At 44.6% G+C, this 22016-nt stretch overlaps 1 protein-coding gene across 1 annotated transcript; it reads left to right on the top strand.

Annotated features, from left to right (window-relative positions):
- The first annotated feature begins 2173 nt into the window (after window positions 1-2173).
- Window positions 2174-7633, top strand: LOC123407513. The gene is made up of 5 exons (XM_045100660.1): window positions 2174-2769; window positions 3944-5900; window positions 6082-6142; window positions 6222-6445; window positions 7260-7633. The coding sequence occupies exons 1-5, from the start codon at window positions 2628-2630 to the stop codon at window positions 7345-7347; spliced, it is 2472 nt and encodes an 823-aa protein (XP_044956595.1). The 5' UTR covers window positions 2174-2627; the 3' UTR covers window positions 7348-7633.
- Window positions 7634-22016: the final 14383 nt, after the last annotated feature.

A 22016-nucleotide genomic window follows, 5' to 3' on the forward strand; every position in this document is an offset into this window, starting at 1 on the left:
CTCCATTAGATCTTTATGAAGATCTATGTGCACATCGGCATCACGAATGTCGTGGTAGGCATCCAAGAAGCGCTCAATCCGGTCTCCACCTCTCCTAGGACGCACCGGACGTCCCGTCAACTCATAGGCACCATAGACCACATTCTGGCCACGCTCATCTTGTATAATCACGTTATGCATGATTATACATGCAGTCATGATATACCAAAGCATCTCTTGATCCCAAAACCTCGCGGGTCCCCTGACAATAGCAAATTGGGCTTGCAGAATCCCAAATACCCTCTCCACATCTTTCCTTGCCGCCGCTTGAGCACTATGAAATACACATTCTTTTTACCTTCGGGGGCAATTATGGGCTTCACAAATCTAACCCACTAGGGATAGACCCCATCCGCAAGATAATACCCCATGTTGTATGTGCGGTTGTTGGCTTGGAACTCCACAGGTGTTGACTGGCCGACGCAAGCTTGGCAAAAAGAGGAGATCGTGGAAGAACATTGATATCATTGCATGAACCGGGCATTCCAAAGAATGCATGCCATATTCATGTCTCATGATCAGCCACAACCTCTAAAATAATGGTGGAGTCCTTCTTTTGCCCTCTAAATTGTCCATGCCATGCCGCAAGACAGTTCTTCCACCTCCAGTGCATACAATATATGGAGTCAAGCATACCGGGAAATCCTCGGGCCTTGTTCACTCAATCTATGTAGCCAAGCATACCGGTAAATCGGATTGGGGTTGAAATAGCCGCGCATGAGCTTGTTGTCGACTTCAATGCGTTCCCTCCGAATCATCTCACGACCATAGACCGAACCTCCATGTTTCGGTTTCTTCCTCTTGTGCAAAAGCAGAATCAAAGCAATATCTTCCTCCTCCTCCAAATCATACTCCTCCTCGGACGAATCATCAAATAAATCCATTTACAGGGAAAACATCTATTAAAATTCTATTCCTAAGCAAAAAAAATATATTGAGGGGGACATTACCTCAAACACCTTTAGTGCGGCAGAGTCGGTGGGGTGGCAGCGGAGTCGTCGGTCTGGCCGCAGCTAGCCCGCGCAACCGTCACACGGAGTTGCTGGCATCATGGGGACCGTGTTTTAGCGACGGCGAGGTAGCGGCGGTCGCGAATCGACGGCGAACGACCAATTTCGGGTGCGGCGGCAGCGGCAGCACACACGCGATTCCGGTCACTAGCGGCGAGAATCCGACGACCTACGGCTGCTGCAGGGTCAAGCGGTGGACGACCGACGGTCCTTGGCTGGTGGCGCGGTCTACCGGCGATGGATTTGTGTGGGGCGGCGGAGTGGTATCGCGCGGGGGGGGGGGGCATGAAATGTCCAGTTAGCGGTTGACCTTGGCGCGCGTGTGGGGTTGGAATTTGGAGCAGCCCTTTGCTGCCCTAAATATACATAAGTTTGCTACATTTTAGGACAGTGCCCTAATTATTATTTTTGACCATTGACCTATTTAGGACAGCCATTGAAGACCCTTTTGACCATTTTCTGCCCTATATTCCTCCGTCCGGAAATACTTGTCCTATAAAAGGATTGCTGTTATAGATGCTTTAAAGGGTTTAAGGACGAAAACTGTAATTTCTAACCTTATGTAGATAGGGAAGAAGATAATTCTATACGGACGTATGGACATTTTTTTTAATAAACACACCTTGTTTTACCACAGGGTATATATATATAAATAGATAATAGTCCTGTTTCCTTTTTCTATTCGGATGCTTTGCGGATCACGCAGGCGACCTGTTCATCCGCGTGGATGCCACTCCATCAACCCGGTTGACAATTTAAGCGGCGCGACCTGTTCATCGTGCGCGGCCCTTCACTCCCATCAACCCGATTGCAACGTACGTGGACGCTGTCCCGAGCCGCTGACAAGATCTCGAGACGTGATAAAGCGACGCACACCACCGAGTGAAAATGAAAAGAACACGGGCGCATTGGGGGATCGGCCGGCGACGTGTGGTTGAGCGACCCACCCACGCACATTTCTTTGTGAAAAAAATAGTGAAAACAGGTACGTACGTACGTACACGCGGCGTCGATCTCGCTCGCTCTATAGTGGCATAAATTCCTGGCCACCACCACCACCACCACACCACTGTGCTCTGCGCCGCGTCGAAGAGCGCGAAAGGCACGGGCCCCAGGCCCCCAGCTGGGCTGAGCCAGCGCGGCCAGAGCCGAAGCGTTGGAGTCAGACAGAGGGAGGAGATGGCCGACTCGTGACGGGTCACAATTTAATTTGGGCAACCACCCGACCCCCGTCCACCTCCCTCCCTCTCCGCACTTCCTCTCCTCCCCACCACCTCAACCAGCCGGCTCTTTCTCCTCCACCGTTCTCTTCTCCGACGCCCGGGTCAGCCGGCTGCTGCTCCTGCCCCGTTTGCCGCCCGGCGCACGGCGGCCGGGGCCACCGGAGCGGGGTCCTTCGCTCTGCTCTGGCGGTGTTTGTTTGTTTGTTTGTTTGTTTCTCTGTCTGTCTCTGCGACAGCACAAGTCCCGTCTTGTCGTTAATGCGGCGGCGCCTGTGACCGGGAGACCGAGGAGGAGGCAAGGGGGAGGAGGGGGAGGAGGAAGGAGCTGTTTGTTCGACGACCAGGGCTGCCGGCAATGGAAGGGGACGAGGCGGGGGCCGCGGCGGCGGCGGCGGCGAGGATAAGGGTGGTGCGCTGTCCCAAGTGCGACAAGTTCCTGCCGGAGCTGCCCGCCTACTCCGTCTACGTCTGCGGCGGGTGCGGCGCCACCCTCCAAGGTGCGCACCTCTCCTCCTTTTCCCTTCACCTCGCCACTCCATCCATTTACTGCCTCGCGGCGCCGGCGCGGCCTTGGTTTGTCACGGGCCGAGGCACGACGAAAATGTCGGGTTTTCGGGCTGTCTTTTTTCTTCCTCTGTCTGCGCATCGATTGCGTCGTCTCTTCTCCTGACTGGCCTCAATATTCCTCTTTCTTTTCTTCCACCGCCTTCAGACAGGGCGGAGTGGGGAATTGATTAATTAGCACGATAACTAGTCGATCCATGCATATTTTTCTGTCATTTTGCCTTGATGGTGACACTGACGCCTGGAGCAAGGAACAGTTTGATTCTTTACCTTCCGCGGCAAATTTGGAAAGAGCTTTTACCTTTTTTGTGTGGGGACACATCCGTCTTCCAATTTTTTGACGTCAAAGAAATTTTTACCCTGTATATAGGGTTAGTTTTGAATTTTAACCCACCCATCCACCCTCTGAACCGGGAAGCTCCATTCTCATTTCAGGCTAATTTAGCCTTTTACCATTTAAGTTACTTTTTGGAATTTAGCCTTCAAATGTCTGATTTATATGCAATTTCCTGAAACTTGTGTACCTTCTTTCTTAGAAAGGTTTTGATTTGGAGGACCGGGTCTAATTTTTCTTGCTGTTTCTTGCAAGACAAAGCATAGAGAAAAAAAATCTCGTGTAAAAAGACTAAAGCTGAAACCTCTACTTATGACCGCTTCTTGCCGAAAAATGCCTGTGGCCAGTGTAGGAAGACTTGGTTTTTTTTACTTGTGTAGGTTAAGGGAAACAAGACATGTTGGATTTGACCTAACCTACATGTTTTAAATTACTTGACAATGTCAATAATTATAATTTTATATCCAGCTTATGATCTGTCTGCTCGCTAATAGTCTAGGATCTACTTGCATTTTAGTCTTCGATTGTGCTTTGCTTAGGTTACACTTGGGGCCAATAGGAGGCCAAGGCAATGTCATTGATGCGAGTCTAGGAGATGCAGTTGTGTTTTGCACATCCTTCTGAGATCTTTGTTAATATTATCATGATTGGTTGTCATAGTATGACTTGGTATTCTTTATTAATGATAATTGATATGCCCAATTAATCTGTACCATTGAGTGCTACTAGTATGAATCTGGAAATGACATCATTACTCTCCTGAATTTTTGCAGCAAAGAGAAAAAACTCAGCTCAAGCTTTGGATAACTCTGATAATGGAAATATGAAATACTTGGAAGTGCTGGAGAGTGTGCCAGAGACATCTGAAGCAATGGCTGGAGCTAGCATTGAATATAAATCAGTACCCAATAGATTGCCACCTTTGCACAGTAGATCAGCTTACAGCCGTGATAATAGTCGGATTACAAGAGAGGCAAGCACCTCAAGTGTCAAAGCAAACGTAAGAGATGATGTCAGGGAGGCCAAGTACATGCGCTTTCGTAATGTGGAAAATGGAGAGACTGCACATCCGGTAAGAGCAAGAGGTGTGTCTGACGTAAGCCCAAGGGCGCCGGTCGACAGTCTCCCACCCAATGCATGCCGAGGAGAAAGCCCTGTTAACCACCATTTGAAGTCGAGGAACACATATTCCAACCGAGAGCATGCCAATGATACAGACTTGGATGGTCCAAGCAGAGTTAGGGATCTTGAGAAAGATCGGGCTGAGCTGTTGAGAATGCTTGATGAGTTGAGAGACCAGGTGCAGCAATCGTGTGAGGTAAAGGGGCCGAATACAAGTGCTACAGTCAATAGAGTAGCAGATGCTTCAAGTTCGTACAATATTCATGAACGGTCAAGTCAATTTAGGCATGATCCATCTCAATTGCATCGGAAGGGTACTCAGCACTCTTCATCCATGAATATGCGGGATCCTAGCGTTCCACATATTTATGGTCCATTGCCTACACAGCAAAGCCTTCATGGATATGTGGAACCCATTGCACATGCAAGAACCTCTAGCTATCCTGCTGGCCCTTACCCATGGAGAAATTTCGATAACTATTTCTTTGGACAGCATGATCCTGATCCTCTCCTCTCTTGCCACCATGAAGGTTTCTACCACCAGGCTGCTTGTTCTTGCTCACATTGCTACCACCGGGAGTTCTTGCCTGTACAGGGAACGCCCCTGGGTTTCACTGACCAGAGGGCACCGTATCTTGTGAACAGTTACGGGGCCTATCCTGTGGATGGTCCCTTGCTTGGTCAGCAAAGGTACAATTCCAGAGGCGCTAATCCTTCCTTGCAGCAGCATAACCTCAGGGCCAACGTAAGCAAGAAACCTGCACAAACTTGTGAGCCAATTGCTGGTGGTGCTCCTTTCACCATATGCTACAACTGCTATGAAGTACTGCAGCTACCGAATAAACGCTCCTTGTTGGGAAAGGAGTATAAATTGCGGTGTGGATCATGCTCACACACAATTGTAATCAAGCTTGATGGAACTAGGCTTGATGTATCAGAACTTGCGCCAAGTGCACATTTATCTCCTGCACCTCAAAATGGCACTGGTGATGACATGGCAGACAACTTGCTTGCTAGTGTTGATGAGAGGCTCCTTCCGCCATATGCTTTTTCTGTAGCAAGCCATCAATCTCAGGAAAAGGATAAACACTCAAATTCAAGCGAGACAGACAGCAAGCATACCCCTCTGGGGACTAATTCTGTGGATAGTCCCCAATCCAGGGATCTTCCTGCTGAAGACAATGTGATTTCCCGCACACCGAGTTTACCACGTCGTGATCAATGTGGATTCTCACCATCTGAAGGTTCTGGAATAGGAAGCAGAAGTACCCGTTCTGAACATGAAAAGGTTGTACTGTTAACTGAAACTTGCAAACAGAACTCAATCAAAGATGTATGTGTAGCAAATGAGATGCACTCTTCGGACAACGAGTTTGATGATCCTGATTACACACAAGATGTATTAAATGTACCACAAGATTCTGGCCACATCAGGGCGACAAAGGCGGGTGATTCATTTTTCTCAAATCTTATAAAAAAAAGCTTCAAAATGAACAATGGAACACGCAATGGAAGAGCAAGAGTTTTTGTAAACGGTTTCCCTATCCCAGACCGTGCGGTCAGGAAGGCTGAGAAGCTAGCTGGACCAATATATCCTGGTGATTACTGGTAAATTCTTCAAGGCATATTCTGTTTTTGGTTTTGCTTCATGGATTTTACATTTCATGCAGTTAAGCTTCACTAACCTAGAAAATAAATACTTTAGTTAATTCGTATAAATATGTCCTATGCTCTTAGAACTCATCCTTGTATAAAGTACTCAAATGTTGTCTAATGTTCTCTTACTTAGGTATGACTACCGTGCTGGGTTCTGGGGTGTTGTCGGTCAGCCCTGCCTTGGCATGATACCTGTAAGAGCTTGTGGATTTTGTGCAATTCAGTATTCTGCATAGCGTTGAATAAATTTCTAAGTAGATGTTTTGCTTGCAGCCTTATATTCCAGAGTTTAATTACCCTATGCCCAAGAGTTGTGGTGGTGGAAACACTGGCATATATATTAACGGAAGAGAACTCCACCAGAAGGATTTGGATTTACTTGTATCCCGAGGACTCTCTGATTCCCCTGAAAGATCTTACATAGTTGAAAATTCTGGGAAAGTTACAGATGAAGCATCTGGCGAAGAGCTTTATGGCCTTGGCAAGCTTGCACCAACGTAAGTATCTTGTTGATCATCGTAAATTCTGTGTATGCAAAGTACTTGAGATTATTTTGCTTCCTCTCTATTTTTCTGGCAAAGAAGTTCCCTGTTTGAATAAGTTTTGCCTACAAGTGCAGTTAGTGCAGTAATCCTATAATCTTGCTGTGGCACCTCTTGGTGTACTGATATCACTCTAACCAAGGATAATTTGTTTTTGGTGAAGAAAATATAGGGTAAAGTGAAATCTATTGCTAAGCAATCATATATCATGAGTTCCTAAGCTTATAGCAAATACGTTAGTGCACCGTGCTTAGTATTATTTGATGTAGAGCTTCTTGAGCTGCTGAAGTCGTGCTAGAATTGCAAGTCATAATACTTAGTCATAATACTTTGATATATATTTTACCTTCTTAACATAGTGCTTGATGCGAAACTAGTAGCACTGTTTAGAAATGCCATGCGCAAACATAGCTTTCGGACAGCTTGTTGTCAAGAGCTACATTATAATGTACCATCCATGTGATCAAAGCTTGAACAGTGTTAGCTGTGAACTTCTGATTGCTCATATCACCATCGGTTGATCCTGACTAGGCAGTATACTGAAATGTGGATTGCTCTTTGGGAGGACATGATTTTGTGGGAATTCTTGAACTAGTGCATGTGTCGTGATCAATGCGCAAACAAGTCCCATGTTGGGGAACAGTTAGGGTCTTTGTTCAGTTGGTGCGGTTTCTCCACCGTGGACCACGCCTGTATCTTTCGGCAAATAGCCTTTGCCAGTTGTATTTTATACCAGTCTTCTAATATTTCCTTTCTTTTATAATTGCAGCGTCGAGAAACTGAGGCGCGGATTTGGTATGCGAGTCCCCAAAGTTATCGTGACGGGCCAGCACGGTACAATCATAACCCACGGGTAAGCTCGGGGATAAACCGGTGGCGTAGCTGCATCCAAGAACATAGAGATCTGAAGATCAATGGTGGCAGATCTGATTTCCGGAATTTGTTTTCAACTTGAGCCTATGGTGGACGTGGCCTCCTAGTTCGTGTGCTTGTTGGATTGTTCATGTGAGGCCTCCTATAGAGGCGTGCTTGTAATTTTCTACCTAGCTAGACGTTTTGAGTGAAAAGCTCGTCGATTTTGTTTGTTTGCTTGTTGCATCTTGATACACCAACCTACCTACCTAAAGATTTACCGTTGGAGTCCGAGTCCTTGTTAAAATGAGGGGAAGGAAACTACCAGTAGATAACTTCTACAGTAGCATTTTTTTATATACAGGAGCGGTGTCCTTAATATGTATGCCAAACTGAGACCAGGATCCTGCGTGCACACGAACCAAAGTTGTTTTAATTTGAGGGCATTTTGTGCCCTGGTTGCAACACAAGAACACATCATCATGAAACGGAGATAGCAGAAACATTATGGTGACACACTTTCAGAAAGCTTGGTGTCCTGCCTACCTGAGTCTGGAGGGGTAGATAGATAGATAGATATCCTAGGACGGACCCTGAACCATCAGGACCATGCGCGGGACGCCCTCCCTGATGCAAACCGCAAAGCTTGGTATTGGGCCCACCACATCTGTGCTCGCGCTATGATTTGTTTCTGTCAGCGCAGGGCGGAGACGATCCACGCCTCGACGGGGCCATGGCCCAGCTAGTCCCAGAGGGGCCATGGCTGGCTGCTGCGCCTGCCGCGGCGGGCGTCACGCCCGGCCCGGGGGACCATACGATGCATCCTGTGCGACGTCGCGCATAGCGAGGGCGGACATCGACGTCACAAGCGACCCTGCCCACAGCGTGCCATGCCGTGGCCCATGGACGTCGACGAGCTCGCTTCATCTTTGATTGGTTTCGTTGTGGCCGGCGACAGTCCCGGGCGGGCACGGGCGCCGTCGTCAGCCGCCGGCAGCCAACAACACGGGGATGAGTGAAAAACTACAAAACTGGCCATTCTCGAGAAGTTCAGCACACAAGTAACATATTTTGATTTTTTTACCTCACGAATGACCCTTTTGCGTGACGTCCGAGCCTGTGACATCATGCTAGACAACATGACGTCTTGAACGCCATGCTAGTGCGCTCATCCATCACATTAGATGGATCGCAGCCCAACAGACGGCGCATAACGCGCCAAACGGGGGCGCCATGGTGTGAAAGATGGCGCCTTGGCCTAGGGTGTCATCCCCTCCGCTAGTAATGCCCCCCTTTTCGAGTTTTTTTTTGGATTTCAGTGATGCCTTGTATTCACTCATATGTTAGGATTAGTATGTTTAGGTATGTCTTGTATTTTTATGATGCTTACATGTTTATGTATCTATTTGGTGTATACATTAATATTTCCGTATCTATTTGATGTATACATTTTTTAATGTATGGATATGGATATTTGCACATGTATGTATGTATGTATGTATGTATGTATGTATATATATATGTATGTATGCATGTATTTGCACCATTTCTGATATTTGCAAATGGCAAAGAGGCTTATGATATAAATTGCAATTTACTAGATGCCTTCTCTTATCCATCAATCTTACGATGAAATTGCATCGTGGACGTTACATGACAGATGAAGGAAGGATTTTTTGACCAGCTTAACCTGAGGTCACGTGCAGTTCATGGCAAGATGCAATATGACGAGTGATACATTGAGTATATCTGGAAAACTGGGCTTCTCCCTTTCGTCACACTCGTGCTTCGTTCGATGTCGAAGATGAACCCTTGTTCGATCACGACACTTGCTGATCGTTGGTGCCCTGAGACACATACTTTCTATATTTTTGCTCGGGAGATGACGATCACTTTGTAGGATGTTTCTCTGATCACTGGACTTCCCATCAAAGGAGAGCCTATTTATTTTCGCCCAGATTCTGAGGGATGACGCGACACTATGGTTGGACTCATTGCGAGGGAGCTGGTGGTGCGAGGGAAGTCCGCCGGTGCAAGTTACCATTGGATTGCTAACAACTTTGGGGTTTGCCCGGATGATGTGGACGATGAAACTGTGCAAAAGTATACCATACTTTTGGTGTGTAGTCACTTTGACTCTTTTCTCTGACGGCACTAGCGTGAACGCTTCTTTTATGCGTGTTAAGTTGTTTTTTGGGTGGGAGCATGGACTCAGTTGAGGTACTGTGGCACTAGCATATTTGTATCGCTAGGTATCTAGTTTTGCATAGTATCTTCACAATGTAGATTTTCTCTAGTTTGTATTGACATATTTCTTGTTTGTGTGTAGCTGGACGAGGCATGCCGTAGCGGTGTTAATCCAAAAACACCGTAGAGTCAAAGAAATCCAATATCGGTGGTTTGATGCTTGTCTAATCGATCTGGAGTTAGGAGCACTTGCTAGTTGGGCAGTCGGCGCCTTCAGGTGATGGTTACGAGGCATGGGAGGATCATGATGACTTGGACCGTATGCGTACATGGGCGTATAAAGTGGGACAAGGTTGAAGGTTTTGTTGGCGATTCAAATGCCATGTACTTGCAGTACTTTAACAAGCTCGACATCATGACCCCAGAATAGGTTACCTTCGTAGCTTGTTGCACTTATTGTCGCTTCGGTTTTCCAAAAATCATACTAACCATGTTTATTGTTAATATAGATAGGTGTCCGGGGAACCATACGGAATGTCGGGCGATATCGGCGGAAGTCTTGCTTTCAGATTAAACCAAAAGTGTCTAGATGAAGCACACCTATGAAGGATGCGTTGCCCGTTGATTTGTTACTATGGCGTTGAGTTTCATCACGCGCAGCGGGTTATGACACAGTTTGGCTTATTTCAAGAGATCCCACCAAAGTTTAAGGACAGCTTGCTACATTTTCATCGGTAATTGTTTAATAGCACTTGAAATGCTCTTTTCATTGTTTCAAGATAGTAAAGAAATACAAATTCAATACGCAATGTGGACAAGATGAAGCAGTAGAGTATAAAGAACTAGAATCGAGAGCATGATATGTATATTTAGGAGTTGAGGCACAAGATTGATATTTCATTGTGTCAACCCACTTAAAAGGCCTCCCACATGGTCTTTTGATACGGAAGCATTCAACCACTATCTCTTGTGGTTTGTTTCGTTGCACAGTCATTGGCGTACCTCGCTCCTTCGTTGTCGAATACCCATGCCCACTTTTCTTTATCGGCAAGGTTCCTATTTAGAAAGTCTTTGCCATCAAAATGTGCTTACACTTTGCCTCACAATTTCTCAAAAAGTCGAGTGGTGAATGTGAGACAAAAATCATGTGGAAGGTCATATAATTCCTTGTTTCCACATGCCCTATAGAAGCTAGACATAAATACCTCATGCACCATATATGGTCCACGCGGGCATGTCTTGGGATGCTAGTCTCTACTACATTGTATATCCCAGGGTGGCGGCCCGAGATTGTGTAAACCTCCCGTTGACATCCAATTATCTCGGTCCTCACTAGATTAAGAAACCACTCCCAGTTGGGTTTGTTCTTCGCCTACACCAAAGTGAAAGCCAATTGAACCAATTTGTCACCACCATCATTTGCTACGGCAATCAACAACGTGCCCTTGAATTGGCTGGTCATAAATGTGCCATCCACGAACATAAACGACCTACAATGGTTGAAGGCCCTAATGCATGGCTCAAAAGTCTAATGCACGTCCAAATACTAGGGCGGTTGCATCGTTATATATCCTTGTTCTCATACCATCTGGATCCATCACATAGTACATGCCTAGATTTTATGCTGCCATCACATTCAACACCATATATAGTAAGGCGGTTGTATGATTCTTCCCAACCACCATACAATATGTCAAAGGTGGCTTGCTTGGTCTTACATTTCTTCCCGTACTTCACCGAGTACCCCAAAGGCCTCCTTCACTATCTCCATAAATGCCTTAATTGGATATGTCGGGAGTATCTTGATGAAGGGTGAAAATCGGTATGCAGCGATTTTGGAGGTCAACTGACGGTGATCATCCTTTACATTAACATCATCGATATTCTTACCACCACATCGATGTTTAAACATGGACTTCGTAATTTTCCGATGCGGACCACCTTTCACACATCTTGCACATATAACCCAAGGACAATTATTCTTGTGTTCCTCACATTTGACCATGTAACGTAATTTGGAATTCGACTTCTCCACCTTGAATGGTCGATGAAATTTAACCGAGTAGCCCTTGAGGCATATTTGAAGTTCTACCAAGCTTTCAAAGATTATTTCTTCACTAAAACCATACCCACTTTTTCCCCGTTACCTTGCTTTGAAGTAAACCTTGGTGCAATAATTTTACTTGTGCTACCATCAACAATCGCCCTATCGGATAGGCTTAGATCATAAAACAATCATGTCTCATGAACCCAACCTATTACCTTCTTGAAAGTATTGGTTTCTCTAGCCGTTAAACAATCCTCATCTATTTCTTCATTCGGGCATTCGTCCTCCGAGTCTCCCGCATAGGATCTATTGTATGGAGTATCGTGGTCCATGTCCTCTTCCATTCAATTTCCCTCCACATCACCAACATAATGGTCACGAAGATAAGCCTCTGATTCATCACCCTCCATGTGCAAATATTGATTATCATGTTGGTCAATCCGGACGGGGCTCAAAGGTTGGGTCAATGAAGGTTCGCTCATTGTTGTGTCATACACACCTAGGTTGACATGTGGTGAATCTCGAACCAGGCTTCTAACATCACATGAACATGCATATTTATTCAAATCAATGTGCAACTGAGCACCAACCTTCATTGAGGAAAAGAACTCGGATGATTTATCTTGTGACACCAATACATCTCCTTATATGCTCCCAATGAAACTCGGAGACAAGAGCCATTGCCTTCCAACAAATGTGTCGTCCAAACCCAACATTATACCCTCTGGTTACGTCTACCCCATTGCTTTCCTCCATCCAATTCAACCTTCGTCGAAGCTCAACCACAACGTCCTCAAGGTTAGGACTTGTGGGAAACACTGTCACTACTGCAATTCGGGTCACCATATCCAGCGTCTCCCTTCTCAAAAGTGGAAAAGTCCACATGATGCACATTCATGGTCCTCACCATCTAAAACCATAATCACCAAGATGCAACCATGGAAATTACAAAATTGTATGACCTAGGGTTTCTCCAAATCGTCACAACGTGAACATTCTAACTAACAAAAAGTGGAGGAATGAGGGAGAATACCCCCACGGGCCGAAGGGGAGGATAATTCACCAATTTGGAGATCCAATCCGCAAAATCTAGTGTGCATAAGGGACGGGGATGAGTGGGGTGGCTGGGTGGAGAAAGGGGGGAGAAGAGGTTGTTCGCTTTGTTGGTTGAAGGGGCATGACCCGGGTGTCGTGCTACTCAGCACGACACGTCGCCCTGGCCCGGGGTGTCATGGTCCCACGTTCCACCAACATGGCAAGTGAGCGCTGACTAACATGGCACCCTTGACCAAGACGTCGTGATGTCTAGCATGGCGCCTCGGGCCAAGTCGTCATGCAAAAGGGCCAGTTTGTAAAAATAATAATTTAATATGGGTTCGTTTTGTATTAAAAATAATAATTTAATAATAATTTAATAATTTAATATTTCATTATTTTTTACCGAGGATGATGCCCAATGCTCTTGTGTGTTCGATCATCGATGTCTCTCCTCCGAGCAGCGACAGAGAGCACACACATGATGATGAGTGATCTGATGGATGGGCCACTAGTTCCCTCAACGTTAGTCATGTGGCACAAAGAAATAGACTTAAACAAAGTACATGCGGGCCAAGACTGATGGGTGCCCCTATGCATCGCGTCATGTGAGACACTGGGAACCCTAGCTAAAGGGTGGCCCGAGTTGGGCCTAGGCGTGCAGGAACAATGACCTATTTTTTACAATTTATGTTTCGTCATTTGCTTTATTTTTAAATTTTGTTTATACTTATAAATATTCCAAATAAATATATTAAAAAGTTAAATGTTAAATGTGTATAAAGAAAATGTTTGTCACGCATAGAAAAAATGTACTTATACAAAAAACTAAAATATGTATGAATTTTTTTGATCATGTATTTAAAAAATGTTAATCAAGCATTTGAAAAATGTTGAACAAGTGTTTTAAAAATGTTAATCAACCATTTTAAAAAGGTTAAATGCGTGGAGGATTTTTTTTGATGATATATTAAAAAATAATGAAATTTTCTAATCATGTATATAAAAATGTTAATCAAGCATTTGGAAAATGTTGAACAAATATTTGACAAAATGTTATATGTGTTTACAAAAATATTTGTCATGTGTTAGAAAATGTTAATGTTGCATTTGAAGAATGTTAATCAAGCATTTGAAAATATTTAAAACTGTGTAGAGAGAAATATTGACTCTGTATTAAAAATGATAATTCTGTGATTGAATTTTTTTAACCAAACTTTTGAAAAATATTAAAAATTTGTATAATAATGAAGACATGTATTAAAAATGTTAAATTTTATTAAAAAATTAATGTTGACATGATTTAAATTTTCTTACATTTGGATTTTAAAAATATTGTTGAAACTTATGAAAAATTAATGCAGACTAAGTGCTTCTCTAATAAGGGAAACAGTCACTTAAGAGGAACTACCCCAGATACTTGATAGATAAGAAGGCTGTCAAAGTCGACAAATGTATATTGGATGTACATGATATTGATGTGTACTTTACTAATACTCCTAGTAGCACCAGTGTGTTACATACCGGTTAGGTTGCTAAGTGTTAGTAACTCGAAATAAAAGTTACAGAACAAACGGAGACTAACTAAAGGAGAGGCGACAATATGTGTTGGAAGTGTTTCCAAGCTTGATGTGATCAAACATCGTACGCTCCCCCTACCGTCGGGATTAGTGTTAAGCCTAAATAATTGTTATTTGGTGTTTGCTTTGAGCATAGACATGATTAAATTGTGTTTATCGCAACACGGTTATTCATTTAAAGAGAATAATGGTTACTCTGTTTATTTGAATAATACCTTTCATGGTCTTGCACCTAAAATGAATGGTTTATTGAATCTCGATCGTAGTGATACACATGTTCATAATATTGTTATCAAAAGATACAAAGTAGTAATGATAGTACCACTTACTTGTGGCACTGCCGCTTGAGTCATATTGATGTAAAACGCATGAAGAAGCTCCATACTGATGGACCTTTGGACTCACTCATTTTTGAATCGTTTGAGACGTGCAAACCATGCCTATTGGCGTAAACGCATGAAGAAACTCCATGCAAATGGATTGTTTAGACTCACTTGATTTTGAATCACTTGAGACATGCAAATCATGCCACTCGGGAAAAATGACTGAAGGCCTCGTTTTCAGTTAGATGGAACAAGAAAGTAACTTATTGGAAGTAATACATTTTGATGTATGCAGTCTAGTGAGTACTGAGGCATGCAGTGGATATCGTTATGTTCTAACTTCACACATGATTTGAGTAGATACTCGTGTATTTGCTTGATAAAACGCATGTGTGAATTATTGAAAAGTTCAAGTAATTTCAGAGTGAAGTTGAAGATCGTCGTGACAAGAGGATAAAATGTCTACGATATGATCATAGAGATGAATATCTGAATTGCGAGTTTGGTACACAGTTAAGACAATGTGAAAATTGTTTCACAACTCATGCCGCCTGGAACACCATAGTGTGATGGTGTTCCCGAACGTCATAGTCGTGCCCTATTGGATATGGTGCATACTATGATGTCTCTTATCGAATTATCACTATCGTTTTTGGGTTAGGCATTAGAGACAACCGCATTCACTTTAAATAGGGAACCACATATTTTCGTTGAGATGACACCATATGAACTTTGGTTTGAAGAAACCTAATCTATTGTTTCTTAAAAGTTTGGGGCTGCAACGCCTATGTGAAAAGTTTCAACGTGATAAGCTCGAAGCCAAAGCGGATAAATGCATCTTCATAGGACACCCAAAACAGTTGGGGTATACCTCCTACCTCAGATCTGGAATCAAAGTGTTTGATTCTAGAAACGGGTCCTTTCTCGCGAAAAAGTTTTTCTCGAAAGAATTTAGTGAGAGGATGGTGGAACTTGATGAGGTTACTGAACCATCAGTTCAACCAGTGTGTAGCATGGCACAGGAAGTTGTTTGTGTGGCGCCTACACCAATTGAAGTGGAAGCTGATAATAGTGATCATGAAGCTTCAGGATCAAGTTACTACAAACCTCGTAGGTCGACAAGGTCACGTACTACTCCAGAGTGGTACGGTAACCCTGTCTTGGAGGTCATGTTGTTGGACAACAATGAACCTACGAGCTATGGAGAAGCGATGGTGGGCCCGGATTCCGACAAATGGTTGGAGGCCATGAAATCCGAGAGAGGATCCATGTATGAAAACAAAGTGTGGACATTGGAAGAACTACTTGATGGTCATAAGACTATTAAGTACAGATGGATCATTAAAAGAAAGACACGCGATGATGGTGAAAAGTCAACATTAAGAAAGCTCGACTTGTCGCAAAGATGTTTCTGACAAGTTCAAAGAGTTGACTATGATGATACTTTCTCACTCGTAGCAATGATAAAAGTCTGTTGGAATTATGTTAGCAGTTGCTGCATTATTTGTGAAATATTGCAGATAGGATGTCAAAAAATTGTTTCCTCGACGGTTTCCTTGAGGAAAGGTTGTATGTGATACAACCAGAAGGTTTTGTCGACCTAAACATGTTAACAAGTGTGCAAGCTCCAACGATCCTTCTATGGACTGGTGCAAGCATCTCAGAGTTGGAATATACGCTTTGATGACATGATCAAAGCTTTTGGATTTATACAAAGTTTATGAGAAACTTGTATTTCCAAGTAAGTGAGTGGGAGCACTATAGAATTTCTGATGAGTATATGTGGTTGACATATTGTTGATCGGAAATAATGTAGAATTTCTGGAAAGCATAAAGTGTTGTTTGAAAGGAGTTTTTCAAAGGAAAACCTGGATTAAGCTACTTGGACATTGAGCATCTAGATCTATAGAGATAGATTAAGACGCTTAATAAAACTTTCAATGAAATGCATGCCTTGACAAGGTTTTGAAGGAGTTCAAAATAGATCGGCAAAGAAGGATTTCTTGGTTGTGTTGTAAGGTGTGAATTAGAGTAAGACTCAAAAGCTCGACCATGGCATAAGAAAGAGAAAGGACGAAGGTTGTCCCCTATGCTTTAGCCATAGGCTCTATAGTATGCTATGTTGTGTACCGCACCTGATGTATGCCTTGCCGTGAATCTGTCAAGGTGTACAAAAGTGATCCAGGAATGGATTACTCGACAACGGTCAAAAGTTATCCTTAGTAACTAGTGGACTAAGGATTTTTTTTCTCGATTATGGAGGTGATAAAAGAGTTTGTCATAAAGGGTTACGTCGATGCAAGCTTTGACACTAATCCAGATGACTCTAAGTAGTAAACCGGATTCGTATAGTGGAGCAATCATTTGGAATAGTTCCAAATGGAGCGTGGTAGCAGCATATATAGGATGACATAGAGATTTGTAAAGTATACACGGATCTGAAAGGTTCAGACCCGTTTACTAAAAACCTCTCTCACAAGCAAGACATGATCGAACCCCAGAACTATATGGGTGTTAGATTCATTACAATCACATAGAGATGTGAACTAGATTATTGACTATAGTGCAAGTGGGAGACTGTTGGAAATATGCCCTAGAGGCAATAATAAATTAGTTATTATTATATTTCCTTGTTCATAATAATCTTTTATTATCCATGCTAGAATTATATTGATTGGAAACTCAAATACATGTGTGGATACATAGACAAAACACCATCCCTAGTGAGCCTCTAGTTGACTAGCTCGTTGATGAAAGATGGTCAAGGTTTCCTCGCCATAGACAAGTGTTGTCACTTGATAACGGGATCACATCATTAGGAGAATGATGTGATGGAAAAGACAAAAACTATAAACGTAGCATATCATTGTGTCAGTTTGTTGGTACTGTTTTGTGCATGTCAATGTATCTATTCCTATGACCATGAGATCATGCAACTCCCGGACACCGGAGGAATACCTTGTGTGTATGAAATGTCGCAACGTTGCTGGGTGACTATAAAGGTGCTCTACTGGTATCTCCGAAGGTGTCTGTTGGGTTGGCATGGATCAAGATTGTGATTTGTCACTCCGTGTGACGGAGAGGTGTCTTGGGGCCTACTATGTAATAAAACATCACAAACAAGCCTTGCAAGCAATGTGACTAAAGAGTTAGCCAAAGGATCTTGTATTACGGAATGAGTAAAGAGACTTGCCGGTAACGAGATTGAACTAGGTATAGAGATACCGACGATCGAATCTCGGGCAAGTAACATACCGAAGGACAAAGGGAACTGCATACGAGATTGTGTGAATCCTTGACAAAGAGGTTCAACCGATAAGATCTTCGTAGAATATGTAGGATCCAATATGGACGTCCAGGTCCCGCTATAGAATATTCACCGGGGAGTGTCTCGGTCATGTCTGCATAGTTCTCGAACCCGCAGGGTCTGCACACTTAAGGTTCGATGACGTTTCGGTATACTTGAGTTATTGGTGTTTGAAAGGATCGATATGGTTGACTAGAGGGGGGGGGGTGAATAGGCAACGACCACTTTTTAATTAATCTTAGCAAGTTAGGGTAAGCAACATAAGGGTTCACTAAAATAACAACAAAGAGGTGAACCTATATGATGCTAACAACAAAGATAACTAAGACAAGTAAGAGATACACAACAACATAAGCATACACAATGTAAAGGTTAGAGATAACCACAAGTGGAACCAATGAAGACGAGGATGTGTTACCGAAGTTCCTTCCCTTTGACAGGAAGTACGTCTCCGTTGGAGCGGTGTGGAGGCACAATGCTCCCCAATAAGCCACTAGGGCCACCGTATTCTCCTCACGCTCTCACACGATGTGAGGTACCGTGATTCCACTATAGGTGCCCTTGAAGGCGGCGACCGAACCTTTACAAACAAGGTTGGGGCAAACTCCACACAAAGCTTGGAGGCTCCCAACAAGACCAGGAAGCTTCACCACAATGGAATGTGGCTCCGAGGTGATCTCAACCGTCTAGGGTGCTCAAACACCCAAGAGTAACAAGATCCGCAAGGGATTGGTGGGGGAATCAATTTTTCTCTTGGTGGAAGTGTAGATCTAGGCCTTCTCAACCAATCCCTAGAGAATCAACAAGTTTGATTGGCTAGGGAGAGAGATCGGGCACTTTTCAGCTTAGGGAGCAACAATGGAGCTTGGGAGGGTCAAAGGTAGGGTTCTAGAGCAAGAAGAACCCCTTATATAGTGGGGGGGGGGAATCCAGCCGTTTTCCCACTCACACCCTGAGCCTAGCGGTACTACCGCTGGGCCCATGGTAGTGCAGATGCACTACCGGGCCAACCACCGCCAAGAAAGTCTTCGCAAAAAGTCCGAGGAAGTACAGTCGCTAGGAAGGCGGTACTAAGTTCCTGGAGCGGTACTACCGCTGACCAGGGGCGGTACTACCGCCAGCACAGCGGTACTACCGCCAGCACTAGCGGTACTACCGCCAGCACTAGCGGTACTACCACTAGGGACAGCGGTACTACCGCTAGGGACAGCGGTACTACCGCTGAGAGACCTTTTTGCTTAGAGGAGATAAACCAGAGGCGGGAACCACTCCAAAGTTGCAGGGAAAGGGAAAGGAGGTAAAGTGTGTGCGTGCAAAATTGATTCCACCCAAACCTTTCCACTACGGGTCCCCTCTTAATAGTATGGTGTTCCTATGACTCAAAGCAAGAGAATCATAGAGTACACCGTGCTTCTGTTCCATGGAGGGGGCGAGTCGTCTTGTGTCGTTGACATGTGTTATCTGAAATCTTAACACACACGATTAGTCCTTTGCGGTACTGTCATCAATCACCAAAATTACTTAGGCATAAATATGCCCTAACAATCTCCCCCTTTTTGGTGGATTGATGACAATACCGGATTTGCACAGTAAATAGCATGTGAACATAAAGGTAGTGGTAGAGATAATTAAAGAGCATATGACTCACAACATATGATAGAAATAAGTCTCACACTAGTCCAAGTCTCACATCACACAAAGCAAAGATAGCAGATAAGATCAAACCAAGTTCAAAGCAAACACGACAAAGATAAGCAAAACTAAAGCAAAGCGCAAATCCAGCTCCTAGACTCTCTCCCCCTTTGGCACAAGACACCAAAAAGGGGCACACCTAACGACACAGGTGGTCACTCCGCATCCTCATCAGCCCCAGACTCGTCCGTGGCATCCGGATCGTCCTGCTCCTCCTCATTGTCCTCCTCAGACGCCTCCTCCTCTGCATCAGACCCAGTCCACTGATAACCTTGAGCCCGCATCCAATCAGACTCTGGAGTGTTGTCGTCCTCTGAGCCGCTGGAGATATCAACATCAAGGGTCCTCAAAACACGCTTGTGCCTCTGACGGTTCTCCTTCTGGGCCACATGAGACTGATACTGTCCCTTGGCCTACATACAGAAGAGAGTCTTCATTTTATCCTTCAGCTTCACTGCCCAAGATGGCATAGCAGAAGAGCGGGACTGAGAAGCGGGGCCTCCTTCAGTAGCAGTCTCTGTGTCAGTGTCCATGTGCTGAGACGAAGTGGATGGGTTGGCCCATTTGTCTTTGATACGGATCTTGATAGGATCATGCACAAAGTAATCAGCCTGAATAGGGAATTCATCTATCAGATAGACTTCGTGCCACCTCTGGCGAATATAGGCAAACAAGTAGGGCCCGTAGATGGGAACCTTGCGGTTCATGATGCAGTTCAAGAGCTCATTGAACATCACGTGGGCAATATCGAGAGGGGCAGATTCCTTAGTCCTAGCCTCCTCACAGAGCAGAAGCATCTCAGCTAGATGACCATGCACCTCGTCAAAGTTGCCAATGCGAGGAAAGAGAGTGTTGCGGAAGATCCGATGCATGATATCCATATGCTTGGGGAGCACACCTTTCTTCACATAAAGTTGTTGCAGCCTGTCCTTGGGGGTGGCAGTAGATGAAGACGGAGCATGAGGACGCAACCCAAGAGGAGTTTCATCTCCCTAAAAGTCGACCTTGAGAAGCTTCATGAATTCTAACCAGGAACCTGTCATCTTCTGAGTACCGGTCATCCAAGTCATGGTGCGCACGTCATCAGGTGCAAAGTGAACAGTGACATAGAATTGGGCCACAACATCTGGATCAAAGTCTCGCCTGAAGGTGATGATCTCTTTAATGCCAAGCTTGTCAATCAAAGAGAGAGCCTCACCAAAGTAATCCGGGTTCCGCTGAAGGTGAGCAAAGTCAATCCACTGCACTGGAACAAACATCTTCTTGAATTGCTTGATGATGTCGCGATAGATCATGCAGTGATCCCGTGATCAAACATGCTCGATATTCTTGATCTGAGCCTTCTCTTCTAGATAGGGATTGCGGTTGCGAAACAGCAGTAAATCCTTAGGGGGCATATTGCGAACATTGATCCCCTTGGTCTTGTGAGCTGCCTTCTTGAAAGACTTCTTTTTGGGATTCAGACCGGAAGTGGCGGAGCCCTCTGGAGCATCTGGAGTGCGATACTGCTTCGGTTGGGTGTCCCGTGGGGGATTCGAGCGGCGAGCACCACCTGTGACACACAAGACACACACCGAAAAAGCGCGACAGGAGGAGTCAAGGCAATGGTCAAAAAGAAGCATAAGAATAAACTCACGTTGCCAAACAAAACGAAAAATGTCCTCCTGGCGGTAGTACCGCTACCCCGGGCGGTAGTACCACTGGGGTCCTGGCGGTAGTACCGCTACCCCTAGCGGTAGTACCGCTGGGGTCCTAGCGGTAGTACCGCCAGGCTGGCGGTAGTACCGCTAGGGGGTTGACTTTCATATCTAAATATAGAAAGACCCATAAGAACGGCTAGATTGGATTTACGAGGGCCATGTCTACTGCATAGAATCATTACAAGAACCACCATAACCCTAATCACATGTGGTCCTCAAGAACATCTAGATAGAGACATGCCTAGTCAAGGGGATTCAAGTTTTAGATCTAATCCAAAATAAGAGAAAAAGTACTTGATCTAAATATGAAGAACCTAGGGCATGTCAAGATAAAAGCAATGAATCATAGGACCTAAACTCCCCTAGCATATCTCCTTCGTACCATCCAAGAACAAAGCACAAACCATAGCCATGGATCCAAATCAGCAAGCTCCTAACCCTAGAACAAGAAAACACCACTCAAGAGAATAAAGGGAGGAGCTTTATCGGTGTCCATGGCACTTGATGGAGGAAGGAGGAGTGGAGCAAACCCTCCAACTCAAGGGAGAGAAGGGGCTCCGCAGATAGAGATCCAAATGGGGGGAGTTCGGGGTAGAGGAAGGAAGAGCCACGAGGAAGAAGAAAGAGGGCAGAAAAAACGGGCTCCCCCTCCTTTATATAGCCCAAGGGGTACGGGCCAGCGGTAGTACCGCCGAGGTCCTAGCGGTAGTACCACTGACCTAGGGGTAGTACCGCTACCCTTAGCGGTAGTACCGCTGGGGTCCTGGCGGTAGTACCGCTACCCCTGGTGATAGTACCGCTCC

This window comes from Hordeum vulgare, chromosome 7H, assembly GCF_904849725.1.
Source record: "Hordeum vulgare subsp. vulgare chromosome 7H, MorexV3_pseudomolecules_assembly, whole genome shotgun sequence".
In the NCBI taxonomy this organism is placed as follows: domain Eukaryota; kingdom Viridiplantae; phylum Streptophyta; class Magnoliopsida; order Poales; family Poaceae; genus Hordeum; species Hordeum vulgare.

Coding starts and splice junctions, on each gene's coding strand:
- LOC123407513 (XM_045100660.1), top strand. CDS start 2,628: ATGGAAGGGGACGAGGCGGGGGCCGCGGCGGCGGCGGCGGCGAGGATA. Junction 5,901..6,081: donor ATATATCCTGGTGATTACTG/GTAAATTCTTCA, acceptor TCTCTTACTTAG/GTATGACTACCGTGCTGGGT. Junction 6,446..7,259: donor CTTGGCAAGCTTGCACCAAC/GTAAGTATCTTG, acceptor TTATAATTGCAG/CGTCGAGAAACTGAGGCGCG.